This window comes from Cuculus canorus, chromosome 12, assembly GCF_017976375.1.
Source record: "Cuculus canorus isolate bCucCan1 chromosome 12, bCucCan1.pri, whole genome shotgun sequence".
Lineage (NCBI taxonomy): Eukaryota > Metazoa > Chordata > Aves > Cuculiformes > Cuculidae > Cuculus > Cuculus canorus.
In genome coordinates this window covers 9,649,199-9,674,759 of record NC_071412.1, presented here as the reverse complement: position 1 = coordinate 9,674,759, position 25,561 = coordinate 9,649,199, and the positions used below count along the sequence as shown (strand labels likewise).

The 25,561-nt window shown below is 41.9% G+C and overlaps 1 protein-coding gene across 2 annotated transcripts in view; it reads right to left on the bottom strand.

Moving 5' to 3' along the window:
• Positions 1 to 8,402: 8,402 nt before the first annotated feature.
• SV2B (synaptic vesicle glycoprotein 2B) overlaps positions 8,403 to 25,561 on the bottom strand; it is a 63,566-nt gene continuing 46,407 nt past the window's right edge. For both annotated transcript variants that reach the window (XM_054078006.1, XM_054078007.1), the window contains 9 exons: positions 24,309 to 24,442; positions 23,473 to 23,562; positions 21,262 to 21,372; positions 20,232 to 20,320; positions 19,425 to 19,589; positions 16,790 to 16,923; positions 15,891 to 16,091; positions 13,446 to 13,605; positions 8,403 to 12,560 (listed from right to left, as the gene is read on the bottom strand). In XM_054078006.1, coding sequence (XP_053933981.1) covers positions 12,377 to 12,560; positions 13,446 to 13,605; positions 15,891 to 16,091; positions 16,790 to 16,923; positions 19,425 to 19,589; positions 20,232 to 20,320; positions 21,262 to 21,372; positions 23,473 to 23,562; positions 24,309 to 24,442 — 1,268 coding nt within the window. In that variant the 3' untranslated portion in view covers positions 8,403 to 12,376. The remainder of the gene's footprint in view (positions 12,561 to 13,445; positions 13,606 to 15,890; positions 16,092 to 16,789; positions 16,924 to 19,424; positions 19,590 to 20,231; positions 20,321 to 21,261; positions 21,373 to 23,472; positions 23,563 to 24,308; positions 24,443 to 25,561) is intronic.

The window sequence follows — 25,561 nt, the reverse complement described above, 5'->3', positions numbered from 1 at the left end:
AGCTGAGCATCTTGAGTGCAGTGTGTAGCTCGTGGCATCTTGGATGTGTGACTGTGAAAATCTTCTGGGCTGCCTCTGGGAGTCTTCTTTACAGAAAGTTTTGTAATTACCTGACCTTCACTGTAGTTTTACACTTTTAAGCAATTTTCTATAGAAGTGCTCTTACTGAACCCAAGGCATTCAGTGGAGGAAGCAAACTCCCACAGAGGCAGAAAAATTGCTCTAATTCACTTGGTGGATTCACTTTCAGGAAAAAGCCCTTGAAACAGATCCCATTACCCCATCCTTAAGTTGGGGACAAGGGAAACAGATTTGGTCACTTCCCAGGATATGACTGTAGAAGGGAGCTTTCAGTCCTGAAGACACCATGAATCGTGGAGGATAGACAGCAAAGTCAACTGCAAACATTTTTGCTTCCTCCATCTGTCCGTGCAGTTGCATCTTAAACTGAGAGGTTTGCAGGAAGAGCTCAATTTCATGCCACCTGCCAATGCCTGATTCTCCAAATCCTCAGTCATGTTCTGCAGCAAGCTGAGATCTTGCTGAAGTCAGTGGACTTGGCTCCTTGCAGGACCGGGCTTTCTGCTGGTACAAGTGACCATACAAGTCGTTGCGACACACCAGAATATCACATATCTATCCTCATCTAAGTAGGCACTGACTACAGGCTTAGTCCATGTAAATAGTTTCATATCCTATTATAAAAGTACCAGTTCCTCTCCTCATCCGCTTTTCACCATCTCGCAGGCAGTTTAAGAGGCAGTAATGGCACAGTTATCAACACCTTCACATTTTCTGTTTTGTTACCTCCAGTATGAATTAATTACACAGTCTGACAAGGAGAAAATGAAATTGTGAACTGTTAGGCTGCAGGTATTTAGCTCAATGATTGGGGCTGTCTTTAAAACACTGTAATGACAACATACCATCCAGATAACAGAGAGATGGGGTAGTATTCCTACGCTTTGCATTTAAATTGAAATTTGCTGTGATTTAAGAAGTTATCTCCTTTGAAGGCCTATACTTTCTGCAGAGAAAATAACTATTCTTAGCTAATAATGTGAGTCACTAGGCTAGCGATTAGTGTATTTGCAACAGGGTAAATTTGCTTCCTATTGCCAAAGAGTCAGGGGCATTATTTACTGCATGGTAATCTCAATCTGGAATGAACCTACGACTACGAAAGAACACCTATTCTTTAAAGCTCATCATTACCTTGCCCTGCTTTTGCTTATGCCTTGGTTCGGAAGGCACATATTTCTTTGTGATTTGCAGAAGTCATTATCAAATGCTTAAAAGTCCTTCACCCACGTTACCTCGATAATTTCTTTTATAAATTGTAATAACAAAAATGACAATAAATAAAGCTAAATTATGTCCAAAGGAAAATAAATAATCACTTGCGAGCAGTGATTACAAAGATAGGTAGTAAGAAGGATGCAAGGACATAATATGGGTACTGACAGCATCATCTCCCATGTCTCATTTTTACATCCAGTTAATCAGACCCCACCCAAGGTCTTTACTCATAAGTGTAAGGTCAGGCAACAGGTTCTTTTTAGAGAATGAAAGCAGAACACAAGAATTAATAGCTCGGTGCTCCAACCACAGAACAGCTCAGGACTGAAAATTGTAGTGCTTTACCCCTAAATCAGATCAAGGATAGACACCAAACTAGATTAGGATTCCTATGTAGCAAAAAGAAAGACTGAGATTTTCCTTTACATCAACTTTAATGCTTCTCGCAGTTATATGAGAATGCCTGGTATGCCCCTCGAAAACCAGAGCCACTGCAGTGGAAATCTCTGTTGTATAAACAAGGTGAAATATGAAAGAGATTTTGTATTTCACCCTGTGCCGGTTCCTTGTTACGCACAAGGAATCCTGGCTGAGATATGCCAGGTGATTACCTCAGCCCTTACTCCGTCCCTGCCATAAACTCACATACTGGAGGAATTATTCTTGGTGATGAGGTTGCTGATAAGGGAATTCCCACGACTACAGTAACTGAAAATATTTGATTTACATAATCTTGCTTAAAAATCAAGATTGCATTTGCATTATGTCAACAGATTCCAACAGCTTCAAATGAGGGCGGGTACTCGGCAACGTCATACCTGAAGATAAAGAGGCAAAAACAGAGAAAAAGAAAAAGAAACAGGAGGTGGGTTTCCCAGATTTTGCTGTGCAATGAGGCCCTTCAGAACTCTAGTTCAGAAAGTCTTTCTTCTGAGTTTTCATTCAGAGAATCTGCCACCGACATGTCTGCTAGTTTGGGGCTTGCATGCATGACAGGGGATTGGGCTGAGGCCTTTGCCTTTGAACCTTGACCAGTGTTGTACTGGGAGAAGCTGGAATCCATTGGAAAGGCCCTTTCCGATGCCTTACAACAAATAGATACCAGTGGCCAGAAAAGGTTCGTTGTGTTTTGATTAATTTGGTAACTGGTCCTGTTTCAGTGCACCCTTCTTACAGCATAAGACCACTCAGGTGAAGGCTTTTCAAGAACAGCTACCCTGTTTAAGATCACGTGCCTAGTTCACCAGAAGCAATTATGTCATGCAAACAAACTTCTTCTCTAGGTTCCTTGTGATTCTGGGAAATTATTTGAGATTGCTATGTTTTTTGCATGGAGTCAGCATTCTGTACTGGCAAATGCTACCCTGGAGAGCAAATATGTTCTATTCCAAACAATATCACTTTAAACTCCCTATGCAAACCTGCCTCCAAGCCTTATGCTAGTCCTAAGAAAGGAAAGACAGTAGACTGAGGGTTTTTAACGTACCAAGTGGCCACTCTTGAGTTTCCCCATGGCTTGGGCTTGAGTGGAACCGGTCTCAAAGCTACTCCTCTTGGGAATTAATTTCTTCAAAACACCCTCCCCTTGTGAACAAGATTTCCAGCAAAAGGCCACGAATTCTCCCGTACAAGGTCAGGGTGTGAGCTGGGAAAGTCATTCAACTTGTCTGTGAGACTATCTACTGCTGCAACAGTGGCAATAAACTTTGGCCTGTTCTCCCTTAGAGGGTAGAAGAGGTTTATCTTCTCACCGCTGTTGATTGAGCAGCACAAAAAAAGTATCATTAGTCTGTTTAGGCTGTTTGTGCATTGCCAAGGAGCTGACTGGGATGTCCAAATCTCCAGACAAGAATTTCTTCCAGGGCCAAAAGTGAAGTGCAATTGCCTAAACTGTTTTTTTTAAGACCAAATATTGATCAGAAAAAGGGTTTGTTTTTTTGTTTAAAAAGCTTGGTTGCTTTTAAATATTTCCCTGCATCATTTTCCCATCTGGATTTTCCCTTCTTTGTGAAATCCTATCTCTAAAATGCATCTAAAGCAGTATTTCATCCCCAGTGGACATCAGAAGGTTGTAATAATCATGGTCACGATTTAGGGATATACTTAACCTCAGCCTTGAGCTCCTCTGTAGTGAGTAAGGCATTCACTCAGAGTTACTTCTTTTTTTTTCCTTAACCAGCATTTCTCCCACACAAGTTTTATACCGTTCCTTGATTCTGAGAAGCTCAGAAAACTGGTTATTTGGAGTTAAAATTGCACCACTTAAAAGAAAAAGCTGTTTTAACTGACTTGGAGGAGGGGCATGCTGCAATACCAAGACAAATGCCGGGAAAGTAACAGCGCTTCAGGACACCGAATTGTAACTGGCACTCCAAAATCAAACCCTAAAATCTATCGAAGATGTTCTCTTTGGCTCCAAACGCAGGATAACCACACACAGAACAAGAGATCTCCCCAGAAACCAACACAAAGGTGACACTATTCCTGTCCTCCTCCAGGTGGGATACAAAAGGGGACAAAGTGACTTTGCAAGCTGGGCCAAGTACAGGCAGCACTCTTTATGGTCTCTTTGGATAAGTTCAAATGAGGGATGTACAAAAGTTATTCTGAAATATTTATAGGCCTAAAGGCTTAGTACGTGGCTGGTTTCTGCAGCGTATTTTGTTGTTCAGGAGTCGAAGGGAAGGAACAAGGCTGCTGGGAAGTTTTAAAAGCCGTTATCTTTGTCTTGAATAAGAAGGGATAAAAGCACTGAATTTATCATTTAAATATGTATTTTGAGAGGCTGAGTACAATATTCTTTTCCCAGATTTCAAGACTAAGAAACAGCTCCCTCTGGAGAAATATTACCAATTTCTCCTGAAACCCCAGAGCCGACACAGACCACGCTCTAGCTGCTATCCTGCCTGTGGTGCTCCACCGTGGAGACAAGCTGCAACCCTGAGAAGAAGTAGCAATCCTGGAGTAAGTCTCTTTACTTAGCCAGGGTAACAAAAGAGTGAATTAAGCCACTTGAGATCTGGTTTTGGTCTCTTTGCAATTAGATCTGCTTGTATTTACTGGAGAGCTCTTTTGTTTATTTTCTATGGTGTTTATTTTTTCAAAGGAAACCTAAACTCCTGCTACTCAGACAGAAACCACCAATGTAAAATTCGTGGTTGTATCTGCATCCAGCTGTGGCAGGAGCAAGCTCATCATGCTGGCGTGAAGCCCCGTTTAATGAGATTGCAAGGCTCAGGTTAGGCTCCATGGTTTCTACAGGCTGGAAGAAGGACAACTGCAATGTTTACTCATGATATTTGGTTAATTTTCAGCAGACTCAGTCCTCTGATCTGAATCACCTACCAACAACATAAGGAAAGCATTGAGGAGTTGTGGCTACAGGTTGTTTTGAGGTGATAAGCAAAGCACTTGGAAATATTTATGTTGTCTCTTGTCTTACGCTCACAATACAGGAATGTGGGAGGGATTCATAAAACCACCCTGAAGAGATGCTTCTCATTTTAAGAGCTTATATTTTAACTGCAGAAGGTTCTGTCTGTTCTTGAGGCTGGAGAAGGAGGAATCCACCAGGCAATGCTGGTCTCATATTGCCACAATTAGCTGGGCTGGAGACCTTGTCTACAAACTCCACTCACTGCAGCATCTCAGCAGGCTGCCCCAGGAGCCACTGCTGGTGCTGGCCTCTTCCTGGGTCTGTGGATAAGGCACTGGCCAGCTCAGAGCTTTTCTCCTCTGATTGGAGCCTCAGCACATTTTTACAAGGTATTTACATGTACCCTAGAAAACAGTTAGCAGCTGCAGGCTGAGAAAGCTTGAAAACCATTGCACTAGTCTGCTGAAGCAGAAACTCTCATATTTCTCTCCCCCATAATTATATTTGCTTTGCTTCAGGTTTGCACGGATCCCATTTTAAAAGCTTTGGCACTAGACAGATTTTTCCTCCTCTAAACTGTCTAAGCCTGTTCATTTACTCCCTTTTCCCCAAGTTCCCTGGGGGTCAGACCCCTGTGACCTCTACCTGGTGGCCCTGCTGCAGCATCCTGGCTGATATCCTGGCCAGGACTGGTGGTCCAAAGTGCAGCCTGCTCCAGGCAGCTTTGCTGTTGCTGGGGAGCGGGGCCAGCAGTGGCTGTTGTGTACAATTGCTGCCATCTTCTGGTGGTATTGAGACTAATTTGGGCCTGAAAAAAGCTGAGGCAGAATCAGTAAGGTCAGGTGTTAACAGTTTAGCTTTACATTAAAATGTTAAAACTTATAGATAAGCCCTGGCTGTTTGCATTGTCATGGGTCAAGGCAGCTGCAAGTTCTTCATTTGATTTTCCTTTCCTCTAGAGCGTAGTAAAAAAAAAAAATCTGTGGGATCTTCTTTGGCTGTTTTTTCCTGTCTTTTACACACCTGCTTGCAAGAAACTGGTCTGCGAAATGGAGGCTCACTTAATAACAGCCACAAAGTCATATCAGTATTTGTGCATCAGCAGGGTGCTCAATCACCAGCAATTTCTGCCACAAGCTGGAAAAAACCCTAAACATTTCCCAGCACCGAGCCCCTGGTCAAGTTGTTGCTCTTCCCTTGACTTTTCAACAATGTGAACTCAAATTGCCAAGTTTGATCTACACTTTAAGAGTCCCCAAACCAAGATCTGAGATATAGGAGCACTAATAAAATGATGTGCCAGCTTAACATAATCTAACTCAAAACATATTCCCAATATCAAGTGACTTCAGTATCCAGAAGCATCACTCAGACCTATTGCTGGATTCAGTGGCTCCTGGGAATGCTGTCATTTCCAGCCTTCTGCCTCCACCAAATAATATTCTATGACAGCTTGCATGAACCTGCATATCCAGGGAATCTGGGTCATTTATTGGTAGCTACAAGAATCTGTGCCAGAAATTCTACATAGTGAGAAACCTGAGATGGTCAAGGTAGAATCTTCAATATGGAAAAACAGGAAGATAGATTTACAAAGGTTTTTCTTATCATCCGGTTTATCCTGTGCTATTGCAGGCAGCCACATCACATAATCTCGCTCTTAAATTCCCTGTGCCCTACTTTAAAATTAATCGGGGAGGGGGGTTATGCACAGTTCTTATTACCAATGTTCTGTACATTCAAATATGAGATTTTCCTACTGAGATTTCAGCCTTACGCAGAATGTCAACTAGCCTGGAGTAAGAACCACTCAAAAACACCTCCAAGGCTTTCAGTGCAAATCTCTGACCTTTATTTAAAAGCCCTCTTCTTAGAAAATGCTTTTTGATAGTGTTTGCTAATACACAGTTCCCTACGTAAAGGCAGAACACACACAAGAGGCTTACAGACTGTTGACTCTCTAGCTCTCTGCTCCGCAGACAGACATGAGCATTGCAAAATTCACAGCTGGAAGCTCCCACCTGAGACCAGTCCTCACCTGTTCCCTTTTGAGACCAGTTATTACCAGTTTCCCCAGCTGCAGCTGACTTCGGTTCATCCAGCGAGACCCCAGCTGAACAGGTCCTATAGGACCCAGCTGAACCTGAACTGAAGAAGGAAAACTCAAAGTCTGCCAACCAGCCTCCACTCCCGATGCTATGAGCCCTTTTCTCACTTGGTTGATGTTGTGCAGATCTCTATTAGACTGATCTGAAGGCGTGGGGTGGATAGCCAGATTTATACAAATTGCTGTAAATAGAAAAAAAAAAGAGCACACATCCTTAGAAATGCATCCATAAAGATGTAGGCTATGGTCAAATGCTGCACCTAGCTACTAGAAGAAACTTTTTTTTTCACGTATTCTTCTTACCAAGCAGAGTTTAGCTTTCTGATTTTGGCACTTAAAATATTTCATGCTTTCTCCACCAGGAAGTTTTTCAGGTTATAGACTTTCTCATGTAGAGAGCTAGAAAGTACACAGTATAATAAAATGGTGGTATGGGGGAGATTTAGTAGGGTGGGATTGTTTGCGAGAGCAAGGGCATGCGTATAGCAAACATCAGAGGAAGTCCTCACATTGTAAGAATACAAACCCACCCATGACAGTCATTGTAAAAGGACTCGAAGTGCCCATTAAACACAAACACTGTAAGAGGCATTCTTTTTCTTCCAGCTTTTTAATGTGACGGAGAGAACAAAAACAAAGTCCATTGAAACAGCTGCAATTTCCAGTGACAACCAGACACAGATCAAATAAAAAAAAAGAAAGAAGAAAGGTTTCAAATGAAGAAAAGGAACCAAGGGACTGGAATTGGCTATTTCACACACAGAGCTGACAGAAGAGCTAAATGTTTCATTAAATGCACGACACTAGGTGTTATTTACAGTGAAACTTGCAGTGTGTGTACATTTATACGTCACTAGCATCACATACAGCAAAGAAATTTCTTTCGTTTTGTTTTCTTCACAGTTCCCAGGCTTGATTCTTCCTAAAAGCAGCATTTGCTAATACGAGGGTGAGAAACAGGGAGAAAATGGATGGGAATATAACATATAGGACTCAATCTACATAAATCTAAAAATATACTCTCCAGTTTTGTATGTCCTTTGGAAAGTCAAAGGACATAAGCAGGGAACATAAATGGACCCAGGGCCTCCTTAACATTGTCAGAATATACTCCATTGGAGGTCTCAAAGTAGGGCCTGGAAGAGACCTACACATCTGCAGAAAGCTCAGGTCCATGCAGCCTTGCTCTGTGTCCTTGGGTAACCCTGCCAGGGGCTGGACCACTCCCAGGCTCAGGGAATATTCCTCAGTACACCTCTCCAGTATCACCCGAGGACATCAGGCTGCCTGACCTCCCCCCAGTGTGCAGAACATTTGGCTCTAGATATGGATTTTCCAAGAGTGACTTTTTTCTTTGTCTAGAAGATCAATACGCAGTTGTTTATAAGTCACATAGCATTTCATGGAGATGAGGATCTCATGAGCAAGGAGGGAATCACCCAACCCACCCCCAAGCTGCAGCCACCACCAGTAGGATGTAGCAGAGCCAAAGGCAGTGGCAGAAACTGTCCTGCACAATTGAAGTAAAGGAATAATTATACAACAACTAGTTAAATAAACAGGGAGTATAAGGAGGCAGAACTTTTATCATAATACCACCGGTCTTTTTTTGTAAGAGTTTTGTGTTCCTCTAAATGTCTGTTTCTGCATGCTCAGAAACTCAGTAATGAACTCTTGCTGTGAGCCTCATGGCACTGCCATAGAAATAAAGACACTAAGCCACAGCAGGCCAGTTTGGGTTCCCTAGACCCATCTTTTCCATGCCACAAAGTCCCTGGTATGCCATGCATGCATAAAGAGGTCCAGCTGTTCTTTAGAAGAGGTCTTTGGGATTTAAGGCAAGTCCCCTGTCTTGGTCCTCTGTGCCCCCCTGTTGTGGTAAAGTTTATGAATCCAAAGAAATAGTGTAGTGCAGAGATCATCAGTAGACCCACGGCCAGCAGTTTTCTCTGTGAGTGGTCCGGTGTATCCAAGGCAGGGAGACTGTTCACTGTGGCAAACATAGGCAGGGGGAACCAATGAAGGAGGCATGCTGGCCCTTGCATTGCAGGTATAACACTGATTTTTACAGTAGAAATAAAGCTGAGCCTTCAACGCATGTGTCTGGCGAGAAATCTCCCCCTGCACAGTGCTCCAGGACTCCGTGGCTCAGGCTCAGTCTAGCAGGTAGACCACAGCTTGAAACTGAGACCCAAATCAAAACACAGCCAACGCCGAGGGGACTACACTCATCGACCGTTTTTCTCTGGAGAGCAATAGTATGAAGTCTACACTGATTTAGGCCATGACAAGAACAATAAACAAACACATCAGGAAGTATTGTTCACACTGAAGCTGGATGAACAACATCAGCCCAGGTGTCAAAGGCAAATGCCTGAGCTGGAGTCGTGTCCCTGGATTTCTCTGTTAGAGAAAAGGGACAGCAGATCTATCCAGGGCAAGTCATCATCTCAGCATGGTGCCTGAGAGTGGCCACGTACATTTCTTGTGCCTTTCAGCCGAGATTAATGAAAACCCAGGGCAATGAGTCCCAATCCAGACATCTAACTCATGGGCGTCTAAGGCTAGGTGAGATGTTTTCTGCTTAGCTTTTCCTTTCGTCCTTCTCTGTTCCTTGGTGTCCTTTCCAAGGCCCTTGTGTACCAGCTCCAGCATTTCTTTGCACTTTTATATTAGGTCATAAACTCCCAGGGATAGGAGCTTTGTCAAGACATGCATTTTCCCCTGTCCTCAGGTGACCATGGATTTTAGGAGTGTAAAGGGTTTCTACAGTCATATGAGTAGCCTGGTTGACATTGAAAGCGAGATCCTATTGCTCTTTACCTTGTCCCAGCTAATCTGAGGTTTATCAGCCTGTGAAAGAGCTGTAATGAAGAAAGGTTTCTAACACTGGATAACATTTCCTGATGTTACTTTACCAGTTCTATCTCCTTAGGACCTCAATTTCATCCTTCTCCAAAAATTAATAAAGAAGTTTTGCAAAATAAATTATGTCATTGTTGTCCCTGTACAACTTCAAAGGAGAACACAAATAGTCAGGTTTGCTGTCAGAACATTGGATAGATATGTAACTAGCTGTGCTTCCATGAAATAAATAAAGATAAGTTCTGGCTTCACACCAAAACACAACAGAATCATCCAGAAAATGAAAGAAACTATTTTTCCCCAAACGCAATGTAATTGGCATTGCACAGCCCAACAAAATAGAAGAAAAACATAAAGACCGTGGTGATCTTTGTGCTGAAATACATATTTAGCTGCTTCTCACCATGTAAAAGGACGAGACATTCTTATAGAAAAAAAACCCACATTCTGGGCTGTGATTCTCAACAGAAGCTGTGAACCGTTGCCAAAGGACATAATTACATTCACTTCTACCTTAGAGAAAGAAAATTGCTGTTTTGAAGACAAATCAAAAAAAGGCCCTAAGCTACCCATAAAATGAAGAAATGAGGCATAATAAGCTCAGTTATTACAGCAGCTTGTGATTTTATCAGTTTCATAAACCTCAGAATAAATCTCAAAGATCCCAAATAGCCCATTGTAGCCTAGATGCTGCAGAAGTGTTTATCCCTGATTGACACAATGATAAAAGTGATGCTCATTGGAGCGTTTTGCCTCATTGGCAAGGATTTTCTTCTTGTCATCTAACCGTGCTCTGTGTCCTTCCTCTGCCCCCTGCAGCAGCACCAACCCTGACTCCCACAGTTGGGTGGGCTGGCCCTGGAGTCAGCTGTCAGGTTGTTTGACTGCCTCTGTGCAGCTGAAGGTAGAGGTGTCAGACTTCAGTCCCCTTGGAATTCAGCCTAACCTTGCATTTTTTTCTTAAAAAAAAAATAAAAAGAGAGAAAAAGAAGAGAAAAAAAAAAAAAGAGAGTTCCAAAGAAAGGTAAATGGGAAGATCATGAGCAAAAGCACGAAGGGATTTTTTATGTCATGAAATAACAGTGAGTCAAATTCCCTGCATTATATGGTAGTTTCTGATCAATTCTGGTCTATTGCTGAGCTTGTTGAAAGTGTCTAATTAGCACTATGTAGTCAAATGAGAGCACTGGTACATTATTTAACAGTATGAATTTCATTCTTGCTTCCCAAGAAAGTATATCCAAAAATACACAACTTGCTTCACTTCTACATGCCACAGAATCTAACTCGTATGATAAAAAGGGCATATGAATCTCAGAAATGGTCTTTGCAGTATATCAAACCTAACTTAATGGAGAATTTAATGTTCTGTACCGTGAAAGCTTGCTGCGTGCATTCCCTGTATAACAAGTTAAATGGCTTTAAGTAACTGTGCTTACAGTGTTTCAATGAGACCCAAGTATATAAGAAAATCAAGCATCATATTCTTTAAATAATATGGCTAAAATGCTGGTAAATTCACAGTTACCATACTCTAGGTATTAGAGAAAAATTCCCCTATTTACACTGGATGATATGTACACATTTGGTTTGTGGAATGCTCCAACATTGTATCAACTTCTCTGTGAACGCTGTAGGAAAAAAAACCTCTTAATCATCATAGAAATATATATTACCAGCCAGCAATACATTTAAATATTTGGTGTCTGGATATAAAGAATGAAGTGTCACTAAGTTTTTCACAACTCCAGATAAGTTTGAATCAGCGGGGTAAAATTTTGGTGTCTCTCTTAAGATCTTCTTAAGGGTGCAGAAATTAAAAATGATAAATTTCAATAGCTGGTCACTTTTATGTGTACGCACACTTGCAGGTATGTGTCAATACATAAATTTTGGTGTCCCTCTTAAGATCTTCTTAAAGGTGCAGAAATTAAAATTTATACATTTCAATAGCTGATCACTTGGATGCGTATGCACATTTGCGGGTATGTGTAAATACATATATATATATATAATAAAATTCTCTATGTATTTCTCTCCCAGACCAAAAAGGTGCCTAGTGATTCTCTATGCCCAAGTGAAGACACTAAAGGGGTTTGAAACCCTGTTTCTTCTGAAAGAGCCAAACACCCTCCCACACATCCTCCAGAATTCAGGACTCACACCCTTCCGGGCAGTTCAGAATCAAAACAGTGAGGGTCACTAGTCAGAGTTGTAGCTCTTGTCCCTACTGCTGGAGCTCACCTAGAGTAGGTTTGTTACCTGCCTCCCCTTCAGATGCCCTTCGTGTTTGAGCACAGCTGATGTGAATTGCCAAGGAGTGCTGGGCAAGGCAGGCAGTATCTCACAGCTCAGCAAAGGCATGAGGGGCTCAGGATCTGTTCTCCTGTTAGACACGCTCACACCCACGCAGGTGCACACATGCACAAAGCCACTGTTCACGTCTTGTGTGGTTACACTGGGATGGAGAGGGAAAGGGTAAACGTCCAGTGTAGGCAAGGTTAAACCCAAGCTCTGCAAGGAGCATGTAGTAGTTGCATGCACCAGTTGTGGCTGTAAAAGGGTCAGAAACTAGGGGTTAATTTTATCCCTTTGGGCTCTTCTTTCCCTCTGCCCTCTCTCTTTGAGGTATTGACAGAACAGTATAGAAATGGTCATTTTCATTTTTCCAAATATGGCTCTTTTTGTTCTTCTTCATCTGCCCTGCTGACCTCCCTGGCCTCAGTTGCTCACATCAGGACTTGGTCTCGAGTCTCTGGCAGGCGTAAAGCAAGCAGGCCACCTCCAACCAGAGCGGAGGAAGCCAGAAGGATGGGAACCACCTTCGTTATGCCCACGAAGGAGGCAAAGATTGAGTTCCCCAGGATGGCGGCAAACTTGCAAAGACCATTGAGGATGCCGAAGGCAGTTGCCCTGTGGGGAAGAAAAGCGGAAAGTAATGATTAGGAAGGAGGTTCTTGGCATAACTACAGAAGATCTGAATGGGTAATCTTGTGATTGTTCTTATGCTGCCCAGGCTATGCTTCTAGCAAATAAAACCAGGCAGAATAAATAAATAGATGTCAATTTTTTGCATGTCTGTGTGAATGAGGGGAATGTTTATGTGTACTCATTTCTCCTTTTCATCTTAGCTTCTCCCTAGACTTAGAATGTTCCACTGTTGACAGCCTTTGCCTTCCACAAAGACAGCAGAACACAACCTGCTCTAGAACTTGTCAAAGCCCTTCCAAGCTCTTGCTGAAGAGGATTATCACCAGAGAAACAACCAGGGCTTTCCTCCAGTCCAACAGCTAAGAGCATACTGCCTCCAAAGCACAGTCCTTCTCCTTCCCTTCTGGCTTCCCCTAACAGTCTGAAAAGGGCAAAAAGACCTAGAATTATGTTTGCAAGGAAAGACTTCATCTGCAGCATTCTCCTAAAGTTTCCTGTGCTGCCCCATCTCCCAAACCATGCACATGGTTTTCTCCAGGATGTGAAGGGGAAGCCTATCACAGTGATAAGCTGTGGCAAGAGCCTGGGAGACACAGTCTGAAATACCAGACCTCCATATGCATCCATGGAAATGATAGACTCCATATCTCATCTGCCTGTAGTTTCCATACACTCACAGCTTCCCGGGTACAAGACACCATGCATGCAGAATTATGTTTGCAAATGTCTGTGCTGATCCAGTTTAGCCACGGGATTACGCAACCCTTGAGGACTGCTGAAAATAAGAAAAAAATACACCTCCCCCATCAGGAATTGAGAGGACAATGTCAGAGACTGGAGCCTAAAAGGAGAATTTAAACTGAGCACCTTTTGTCAGTGGGGTAGAGCTCCACGGTGATCACATCCAGGGCGTTCCAAGCAGCAATGCTGGCCCCGCAGAAGAGGCACTGCCAGCCAATCATTGCTGACTCACTGTTACCAAAAAAGAGAAAGAAGCAGCACACTGCCGAGATCAACATTGAGCCACCTACAGGGAGCAAACCAAGAGAAAAGTGTTGGCACAGGATTCCCCTGTCCGCAGTTGAGCAAACACAATTGTTGATAAAGACGGCTTTCAAGTGATGGCGTTTCACCTCAAAATGAATTAAATCTGCAAAGTCCAAAAATACCTTGATACTGCCTATCTGTCATTCTCTGATGCTGGAAATTAGCCTGGAAGTATTCTCAATAACCATCTGATCTTGCTGGGAGTTATGATCTATGGAGACTCTAAAGACAGGCTTTTCCAGGCAAGTTTCAAGCATCTCAGACATCCTGATGGATCCAGGAGGAGCACAGGCAAGTAAACATGAAAGTCAATGAAAAGGAAGAATCGTTGTGAAGGTTTTCCAACTTGAATTTTGAGTGAAAAGCTGGTGTATTACATATCATATCATATCAAAATTGCTTGACACTTCTATAATCTCAATTAGGATAATTTACAGTCAATTGTATGAAGCACTTGAGGTCTCTTTTAATTATAAGAACATCATTAGATTTCATGGCACATTTGCACAGGAGCCATAATTTTATGAACATTACCGAGGGAGAAAGTGAGAGCGTTCATGCTCAGTTAGGCACAGTTCAAATTTAGAAATATTAATGACTACATCACTGCCTTCTACCCCACTGGGAGTTTTCACCTGAAAGTTGCAATTTTTGCAAAATCAAAGTATCTTTTGCTAGAAAGTTCTGTTGTTGCCAAAATATTTCCATTTGCTACCAAGAAATCAAACTTTTTTTGGGGGGAAAGTGGGTGGATTGAATCAATCTGACACCATCCGAAATAATTTGGATGCTGAACTAGAAAGAAAACGCTTAATTTGGGGCCTTATGTTGTGTTTTGCCACTGTGGTGCCCTGACTATGAAAGGCTGCCATGCAGGACTCCACATCCACTTCTCTTCCACAGTACTCGGCCAAACTACATCCTCCACTGTGCCGTGTGGGTGTTCCTTCTGCTGAAGAGGTACTGTGCAGCATTAGGGTCCCCATGTGTGCATCAAGAGATCTGACATTTGGCACAGAACAGTTTAGCAGAACATGATAAAACTGAACTGAAGTCCCAGCGAGGCACAGAACACATAAGTGGAATTCCGTTTTTGTATTAAGTTGACCAGAAATAATATGTTCAACAGAGTGATACGGTTGAGATGCCAGAAGGCTGTTTCAATTGAAAATTCCATAGTGAAATATTTCAGTGTGTCGTTGCTAATTTTTGTCTTGTACTTTTTGTTCTCCAGCAGAAATAAGCATTTAGAATTCCAGCTGTCATCTCAATTCCCAATGAAAACGCTGAAATGTTGACATGTTTGCAGGATGGACAACCTGATTCTCATTCAGTTTTATTTAATTTGTTTCCTATAGACCCTCTAGTTTGTTTTTTTTTTCCAAATTCACTGCGTGAACGCTCATTTCTCCCCGCTCCCCACACCCCACCATACATTCCTGCTTACCTTAACCTGTCTCATGGTGAGGCTAAGCTAACTAAACTTCCTCTGTTGTCAGAAGAGAGGTAGGTGAGCTCAAGAGAGTGAGTCATTCCTTACCCCTGAGCCATATCCCTGGTTTTATTAAACTCACTTGGCTGTCCCTCAAGGCATGATTCCCACAGTACCCAGACAGGAAGGTCTGATCCCTTGGAGGAAGCAGCATCAGAAATTCCCCAAGTAATCGTACAGCTGATAAGGTGATAATTTATTTCCATAATGCTAAAGGGTGGCATTTTTCCTGGCTGTGACATGATCAGTTAATCCGCCATACGCTCTCTGAAGCTGTTTGTAAAATCATTTAAAAATCAGAAAACCAGAAGAGGGAACTCCTGGGCTTTTCAACAGCTACATCAAATAATCTTTGTGACTATTCATTGCTACAAGCAAAGTGTTTATTTATTTATCCAGAGTGCTCTGGACATCAGCATCAACTTAACAGTACCAAGAGGTCTTGCTTCAGCTCTTAATCTGTTGTGTTGAGAGCTGGATGAGCATATGGGCCTTAAATAAAAGTCAAAATAAAGGAAAAAAGAGGAGGATGTCACAGAAAAATAGGTGGGGAGCAGGCAACTTACCCACTGCCACAGAGTACACCACTTGCCTCACCCTCCAGTGCTTTCACTTTTCTGCTTCATTTGATATGGGAAGGACTCATCCCCACCTGAGCTGTCTCAGTTTGTGTTGGTGTGTGCAGATGCAGTGAGACCTTCACACTAATCTCTTCCTTTGCAGAGTTATGCTTGTGCCCATGACCTGCTCATCCACCCATCATCCCCACTCACCAATCATCTTTATCCTCCCTATTTTGTCCATGAGTAACGCAGAGATGATGTTGCCTGGCAGCACAGATAGACTGCCCAGGAAGCTGACGAGATAGATCAGGAAGTCATTATCCTCCTCGAAGTCCAGGTGACAGCCTTCCTTCTCCTTCATAAACGTGCTGTTTATAAGCCTGCAGTTGATGAATTTGTGTTCATAGAGATCTGCAAGAGAAAGAGGCAAAGTCTTGATCCTGTTGGGCTGATCCCCTTTCATACAGCAACAACAGGAGTTGGGATTAAAACCAAAACAAAGATCTGAGAGGAGCTCCTCATCAAATGGAAATGGCAAGGGACTTTTTATTTTACCGGCAAACTCTTGCTGCATGCTTGTACCTGGTGGGTGTAAGCCCATACACTCCTTGTATTTTTTGAGTCACTTGGACTAGTATCCCCACATCACAGGGATGGGGCAATGCAGGCTCTTGCTTTCATGGTGTTAAGGTTTATGCTCCATTTAGAGCAGAAATGAAAAGTTTTTTTCAGGATAAACTAATGAATGTTTTACTGTTTACGACCATCAACCACAGGTTGGTTAAAATGATATTTTAAACCCCATTTGTTGAATCAAGCTATTAATCTGCTAGGCATTTTGCCATTAGTCTAACCTGTCAAGGTATGAGTGCAGAGTTTTGAATTTCCTGTGCAGCAGCTAATAGTGCCAGAAGCCATGGAGCTAAAAACACTGATGGAACAGCCTGAAGACTCCTTCTAAATGCATCAACCTCTTTTTTTTTTCCATCATCACTCCCATCCAGCACACACACAGACACACAGATCCCTATCCCTATCATCCTTTCTCCCAGAATCTGATAAATTAGTTCCTAATTGCAAAAATGAGACCATAACAGGAATGCCATTACCAGTATTATAAAAGACAGTAGATATGATGGTGCAATTTTCAAAGAAAGTCTCGCTGGATGTCACATCTTCAAAGTAGCAGTCCTCAAACAACGAATCCTCAAATCTCACTTCCTTGAATTTCATACCAATAAATCTGTGGGCAAGAAACCAAATTTCACTTTGGACTCTGAGGTATTTTCTACATTATATATGCTATCTAATAGCTGTTTCAAGAGACAGAGCACTAATGGCCATTTCAAGGGGCCATAAATTTCTGTAAATGGAAAGGTGTTGTTTGAACTCATTCCTGTCTTCCCAACTCAACGTTTATGTATTTTGTATTCTAGTAGGAGAGATGTGTTTGAAGATTGGGGACTTTTTCAGAGATGAACATTTTAGGATTTCTGGCAGGTTTTTTATTCTACAAAACAGTCAAACCTGAGAAAATATGCATCTGAGGCTGAGTGGATGTAAATCTTCTAACTTCCAGTACTAGTCCATCTGAAGAAAACAGAATTTCACTCTGTGTGGCATTTTCTTTATGAACTGGCCTTGTTGCTTTCCTTTTTTGCCCATTCCCCCATGATAAATAAAACCAGTTATTATCAGGACCCCACTTAGCCATTCACCAAAAGGCTTCTGACAGTTGTTTACACTCAAAGTCATTGTTTAAGCAAGAACACAGTATCGTTTCTAGAGAGAGCAGGGAGATTATCTGAGTTCTGCTTGTAACCATGTCTGAGGACTACTGCTTATCATGTAATGAAAACAGATTACACTAAAAATAATCAACTGTGTCAGGTGATTGATTTCTCCTCTGATGGGAAGGTTGACACATCTGACCTGCCTGCCTGAAGGATGACACAATATTGATTTACCCGTGACATTTTGCAGAGACACTGAGAAGAGATATTAGTTAATGCACAGGCATGTTTGGAAGATGTAAAGAGCTATTAAGAACAAGCATTATTGCTTTAGTTAAGGAAGCCACAACTGTCACCACATAAAAAGCCTTCTAACATACACTCAGAAGCTTAATTGAATTGAGTGCTTGCAACACATTTGTGCACGATAGCTGTTTACACCATTAAATGAGCACTGCAGGGCTTCTTAACTGAAGCTACTAGCAGATATTATTAATGCACAAAATACCACAAGAATACTATCTAAGTCTTTTTCTCCATGTGGAAGTCTCCTAGGTTATAGCAAAACTTAAGCTGTTCTACATTTGCTCAATAATAGCCAGTGATGTATTTACTCCCAAAGGCTGTTAGAAGCCCTTTTCCTGTGGTTTACTTTCTTAACATCTATCTTTAAAGAGTCATATAGCTATGGCCTGGCGTTCAATGCAGTTTAAACTCACAGCCAGAAACTGGAGGGAAAATGAAGCTATGAATCATACTGAGATACGCTGTGGGCATTGCTGGAATGTACCTTGATCAGGTTTTGAGTTATTGAATTGGAGAGGAAAAAGGCAAGAGAATAGTGATATACAGTACAGTTTTACATCTTCATCCTGCAAGATCCTGAGCATCCTCCGTTCTCAAAGAAGTTAGTGAAAACAAGAGCATCTCCTCTGGGCATAAGACAAGGGACCCCAATCCCCAGATCTGACCACCATCCACTTCTCACCAGACTTTGGCTGCTCAATAAGCAGGGGAATAGGAATTATGGGACTAGTTTTGCATCATCAAGCGCAGCTCCTTGCTGCAGGGAAGGTCTCTGGAAGGATATGGGGACACATACTGGGGTCCCTCACCACTGTCTATCAGATATATGCCAAGGAAACAGAGATCTCCCCACATAGTGCAATGCAGCTGGAGCAGTGCCCTGTCTGGTCTATTTGAGTCAATGGGATCTCCACAGAATTTACATAGGGGTATTTTTCCATGCATTTTATTGGAATTTAGAAAAATAATAGTGGTCAGCTACAAATCCCTAGGATTTCAACTGCTGTGGAAGAGTGATTAGGGTCCAGCCTGGTTGCAAAAGGAAACTCACCAGGCCCAGCCTAATCAGGAGAAGAAGGGGAGGAAAGAAATGATGTTCTGCTAAAGTAACTTTATGGTCTTCAAAGCACTAAAAGAGCTCCTCATTCTGTGGGGAGACGCCAACCAGTGTGGTAGGAGCACACCAGTACAACCAGCCATAACACAACTGGTACTAATGGGCTGCAGGATGGAGCCCAGGGTAAGTTCTGCCGAGAACTTCAAGGGAAAATACCTTCTTACAGAACGTTGGAAATGCAGCAGGAGTTTCATTACAAGTGATGGTCTCTGCTGCCCAAGACCAGTAGATGTCAGTGTGTGCCAAGGAAAGAGAAGGCATCTCTGCATCAAGAGCTTCTCACCACAGCCAGGTGGGTGCCCAAAGCCCTGCTCCCAACAAAGGGCTGCTGGAAGCAAAACTCCTCACATGCATCCCCATGGATGTAGAGCAATGAGGGGCTGAGGCAGAATGTGTGAAAAGCAGTACAAAAGGGGTATTTGGTTTGTGAGAAAACTGCCTTTAGGATTTGAGAGGTATAGACTGAGTGTCCAAAAGAACAACAGAGACTTTCAAGTTGGTAGAAAATGAAAAAAAGAAAAAACAGAAAGAGAGATTTCCAGAAATGTACATCTGTCCACATGCATCAAACCAAATCTGTTCACTTACTTATCATTTCTGTATTCCCCATTTCTATGGATCTGGTTTTCCAAGGTGAAATTAAAGGTGAAGTGTGACACTTCTTCCTCATCAAAAATCTTCACTCGGGATTCATATGCCTCTTCTTGGAGATACCGGATCATGTCAGGGAACCAGACAATAAGGCCATAGTAACTACAGCAGGATGAGAGAAACACATTAGGGATATAAGATCGTGGCACTGCAAATATCACAGTGTTTTTCAAGTCGTCTACTTCATAACTTCCAAACTTATTCACCTGAAGCAGGGAAACTCATGTAAGTTTTACTGACATTGAGCCCTTGGCTGGGAATTACAGCAATATGCTAACCTTGCTGCCCCAAAGAACGGCAGAGGGGTAAGAAATTTGGAAACTCCCCCAGAAGGCAAATTTCTGCAAGTGTGAGGTTTAAGTGAGAGTTAGGCAAAAATCATCTGTACTTTAGACTTAAGCTCATCTGAATATTTTTGATCTAGAATGAGGAATAGCTGAGAATCATGAAGGGTTGCATCTTTTTCTGTGTGGACAAGATCAAATGAAAGATCTAGAGGTGAGAAAGTTGATATACTACTGCCCTATCAATCAATTCTCAAGTTCTGATATGTTCAAGGCACCTTATAGTCTCATCTAAGCAGTCAGAGTGATGAATAGTTCATAGGAAAGATAGGCTTAGTACACAAAGCCTCCTTAAAATAAAAGCAGGATTAATTTTGTAAGAGTTTATTTAAATGTGTAAATAATTATTCAAATACTGAGGCCCTTATTGTTTCCTGAAAAAGTTAAATACGTACTGTACCTTAAGGCCATTGTAAACCAAACCACAGCCAGCATCAGTGTGTTCATCCTGTACTGGGCTGTTAAACAGTATAGCACGTTGTCCCAGACCTACAAATCCACAAGAAAGAATTATCTGCAAGGAAACACTAGCAGAGACTTGACAGCTTAATTTCTGAGTGCATCGTAAACATAATGCCAGTAAAAAGGGCTCATTTGGGGAAGGTCAGGTGTGTGGTTTCTATTTAGTGTTTGTTCGGAGTTATATTTATCGAGATAAATGGCTTAGAGAAAGCTCACATATTCAGCTGTTTGCCAGGGTGCTTGATCTGAACCCTCTGTAATGAGCTGAACTGCATGGCTAGGACTGGGCTGGAGTGATACAGTGTCTCTCTCAGATTACACTGGTAAATGCAGATACAAGCCTGTTCTCAGACCCTCCGACAATTTTCTCTTTTTAAATATATGTATGGTTTCAGAGGTGCTTTCCAACTGAGCCCCGAAGCTCTCTGAAGAAGAAAACCACAGACACAGCTGGGACTTTAGGAGGGGTAAGATGAACCCAGGTAGGGGTGAAGCCAAGCTGAGAAGGAGGGAGCTCAGGATCTGCTCGTCTTGCCCTGCTGCAGGAAATACTGCCAGGAATACAAGGAGACATAACTCCTCATGCTCTTAACTTGCCACATAATATAGTAATAGTATAGCACCTGCATTGCTATTAATTAAGAAAGATTCTCCTTTATTTTAACCTCATCCTCCTAGACTAGAAGCTTCTAGCAAGATTTTCCACAAAGTTCTGCGTGGGTCTTGGAAGCTCTGCACAGTTGGACTACCACAATGCTCACAGGGGCATTTTGGGGCACAGCTGACAGTGCGACAGTTTGCAGATGTTCACATCTGTATAGAAAGTGCAATCAGATTACAGCCCGTTGCAAAAACCAGCAGATTTCTTTGAGTGAAAGTCAGGGTTTCAAAATGCAATGACCGGGAGAAAAAAGGAACTAGATCCCAAAGCTCAAAAGTCCCTGTGGGATGTTTTTTCTTCTCTTTACCTGCTTTAAAATAGTTGTGATTCTGACTAACCACCTCTGGTACCAGGTCCCTGTTGAGCTCTGGATTTCAATAAATTCATCTACTTGCTTCGGAGTTTTGATATAGGAAACCTGTGGGGAAAAAGAAAAAAGAGGAAAAAAAACATTGGACTCAATTTTCTAGAATTGATCTTGAGCAGATTTTAAATTCCACTGTCTTCTGGGCAATGTTTCTGTGTGATATCACTTGCTATCCTTGCCTTGAATGCTACCACTAACAACTGAGCTAACTGATTTAATTAAAAAAAAGATGTTTTATTGTAGTAACAAGCCTGCCCTCCTTCCTTCCTTTTCTCCATCCCTTCTCTTGTCTCTCCTTTCATGAAATATTTTAAGTGCATTACTTCCACTTCAGTCTTCCATTTATTGGCTAATGTCCCTGTGTACTACCCTATTTCTCTATCCTTTAGATTCCCACTAGAAATAAGGATTAGGCAATTACAGTAGAAAGTATCTCCATGATCAGCCACTTGCATTCACATCCAACTGTCTCCTCAAGATCTCCTTTTTCAAAAACAACTGGCAGGAATATTTCTAATTTAGCACCTCTTAAGTATCACTGGCAGAACTTCTGTAACAAATGAATGTGTACATGGGAGTATTTGCATCTGAAAAATGCATCCTGTTATCAAGTGAGCCCACGCCATGCAATCAATTCACTCTGCGGAAATAGTCTGAATTTTCAGCAGTGAACACCTGAACTGGACAGCTCAAGATATCTTAAAAATCCCAGAAATTTCTCGGTACCAGAAATACTTGATCAATATAAAAGACATATTCAAGGAAACCAGATCTGTTTGTAAACAGGAGAAGGAGGTGAATATTTACAGAATAAATTTCAGAGTATGAATGAGTGCCTTGGCTCGGCTGTGGAGTCTCTGTGTTCCTCTTGCTGGCACCATTTAAATGTCAGATCTGGGAACTGTCCTGGTACCAGATGACTCAACACAACCCAGCAACTTCTGTCCTATCAGAAAAACACAGAATCTGACAGTTTGTACTACACCAGCCACCCTCATCATCCGCCCATGCCAACAAAAGTCAGTAGATCTTGATTCAGCTGGCACACCATACCTTGAGGTGTGATGCTGAGATCAGGTCATGCTGTAGCAGTCATGACACTGTTGGATGGAGGATTGAGAACTAAAGGGTGCTGTACAGCTGCTCCCTCATTCTCCCATAGTGCCCTATTCATATATGGATATATACAACATTGAGTATCAGTCCTCTTTTCCTCCCAGCTCAGTGTTTCAGTTAAGTCAGGTAGGGATTTAAAGAGACGGTCTCTCCCACATTTGCTATCAAGTTTCACGTTACTCAAATTATTGTTAGGCTAAAAATAACACATGCTCATTAAGCTCCTACCTGAACCTGCACACAATTGTCATGCACTGATATCAATCTTTAATTTTCTTAAAGAATCATTCCTGAGGGGCCCCATTTCCTGGCAACCCTTCTGAACATGGAGGCTTGCTCTCCTTTCTGTTCAAACAATCATATCTCCTTTTCTCCATGCTTTAAAAGAATGTATCCTCTCATATTTAAAACCATAAATCAAGAGATATTACCTAGCTGGCTCACTGGGAATTTACAACTGAATTATAGTAATTTGCAAGTAACCCTGTCATACACCTTTTACCTGATTCTACTCTTAATGAAGTCCACTGGTGTAACCTTTTTCACAACAAGCAGCAGACTAATGAGTAATAGCCACTCATCCCTCTTTCCCCTGGAGAGATTAAAGGTTCGGTATGAGGCAGGTGGAGTTTGGGAAGCTCATTAGAAGGTACATGGAGTTTTAATCAGAGTTTGATTAGTAGCCAGAACGGAGAAAGGAGTGACTCCGATCTCCCACATGACTAATACCCCTCTTATTTTGTTTCAGTCTCTTAAAGTAGACCAATTAAGCATGTGTGTAATTGCAAAATCACTGGTCTATGTGCTGTAGAGTAACACCGGGAAAGAAGAGTACTCACAGGTTGACCAAGTCTTGTAGAAACAGACTGAAAACTAATTTTAAGTGCTTAAAACATATGTCAGAGGCCTTTTTTTGATTGCTGGGGAAGGTTACACTGAAAGACCCCTAAGAAGGAATAAACTAGTGTTGTGCTGCACCAAGGAAGGTATGTCCAGGTTTTTTTATGTATATGCTGATGGCTTTGTTAAACTCACTGTAAACACCCTCTCTGGTTCGCCCTTGGCCCGCATGTTGGTGTCATGAACTTGCTTGAGGATCATCCAGGCTTCATCGTGTTTACCCGTCTGAAAACACCAAAGAAATGCAAAAACAAATGTTGGAGATCCCAGCTCTGTAATTTGCCACAGCACTGGTAAACCAGTTCTCGAGGTCCGAAGAAGCACACGTACATTAACACAATGCATTAAACACAAGGTGGTTTGTATTCATAGAGTGCACTATCTCTGTGCTGAGAAAAGGAGTTACCCTAAAACTGTTTGAGGCAGGAGAGGGTTCAGGACCAGAACTTTAAAAACAGGTGAGAGAAGAGGAGATGGATGAGGAGACCCCGGCACTAATCTCACCTCTGCTAAAGACTTGCAGGGTTAAGTTGAGCTTGGTGTTGTCACATTTCACATTTGTGAAACGAAAATGAAGAATACTTGCGTAATATTTCTGAGCTTTACCTATTTTACTCAGTAAAATATACTCTGTTCTTTGCTCTTCCACCAGGAATCAGTAGTTACACACCCAAATGCTGTGAAATATTTTCAAAATGCTTTTGCTGCACTTATAAAATTCCCAGCACTCACCACCTTCTTTCTGTACCACATTCGGCAGTGAAACATTAACCATTGTTGATTGACCCCATAGTTTGTAGTCTTTGGGGTTTAAGCAATCTGTGGAGCTGGCGTAGACATGTAGGAGTGGTTTTGTTTCTGAGCTTGTGCTATGCATGTTTGACAGGACAAAGAAAGATGGATGGTGACACGTTAGGGACACGTTATCCTCTGTTAATAACAGGCTGCAACGTTCAGATGAATCACCTTACCTCCAGCAAAAATCGCGGGCTTTCTGGCATGAATTTCAGTGCCACCAGGGAGGCGATACACGGCAGAGAGCAGACAAGTACAAAGACTCTCCAGCTGTGGAATTGGTAGTTGGTTCCCATACTGAACCCCCAGCCTGGAAACAGCAAGAGCCAAAGAGTAAAAATACAGACCAGGCATTCTGAGTTTTTCTCTCCTAAAGCAGCTCTGAACGTTAGAGCTCTGTTTGACATGGGGACAGGTTGAAAGTTTGCTATTCTTAGTAATCATGGCTCTTAGAAGCTCAATAACATGATCAGCAGATAACAGCAAGGGAGTTCGCGTTCATTACAGAAAATGGAACAGACTTGCTCAGGCTCTGCCTTTTAAAAATCTTTTATATTTGAGTTTAGAAATCATATAGTGATAAGAATAGCTCCATGCAGCTGTAGGCAAGTAAGGCTGGGAACAAGTAGAGGAATTGGAGCCAAAATTTATTGCTGTTCAGAGATGCTACAAAAAGTTTACGAAAGTTAAATCTTCTCTGATCCAAGAGACAGCTCCTTTCCATCTCATATATCACACATGTATTTCACATTTTATGGAAGAGAGCTAGGAAAACAAGTATAGTTTCTTCCAGACCCACAAAACCTGAGCTGGGATTCAAACTCAGAAGGATCAAGATCCCAATCCTGCATTTGAGATTCCTCCTTTCCTGCTTTTTTTCTGATGTCTGACCAGATCAGGTATTCCCCTGCTAAGGACTAGCAAGTACAGCATCATTCTTTGTTGCTCCATTTACTTTCCCGAGGCTCAAATCTCAGAAAGAATGTTAAATTGAATTTGTTTTCTATAAATATTTTTATTCATATAATAGGGAAATCATAAAGCAATTTTTTTTGCAGAGCTCTCGTGTGAGTCAGTCATGGTGTACTACTCATTTCATGAAGTTCCAAAGTAGTAGATGGAGCATGAGAAATCAAAAAGAGAAGCTTTAAAAAAACATCAAAAAGTCATCTGAAAAAGAAATGTAATATAAATACATAAGGGCTTTTTAAAGCAGATGTAGCTGCAGATAATAGAATTATTTCAACTATGCAGTAAGTTTGCGTAATTGTTCCAGTATTCTCTGTCATATCAATTAAAAGTATTAGTATTTCTTTACACTGAGTGTAAAAATGGACTGAGAGATAGGCAAATGCTAGTGTTTTTCTTCATGGTCTTTATGGCCTGTCCTACTTTCCTCAAACGGGATTTTGCGAACAGCTGGTGCCAT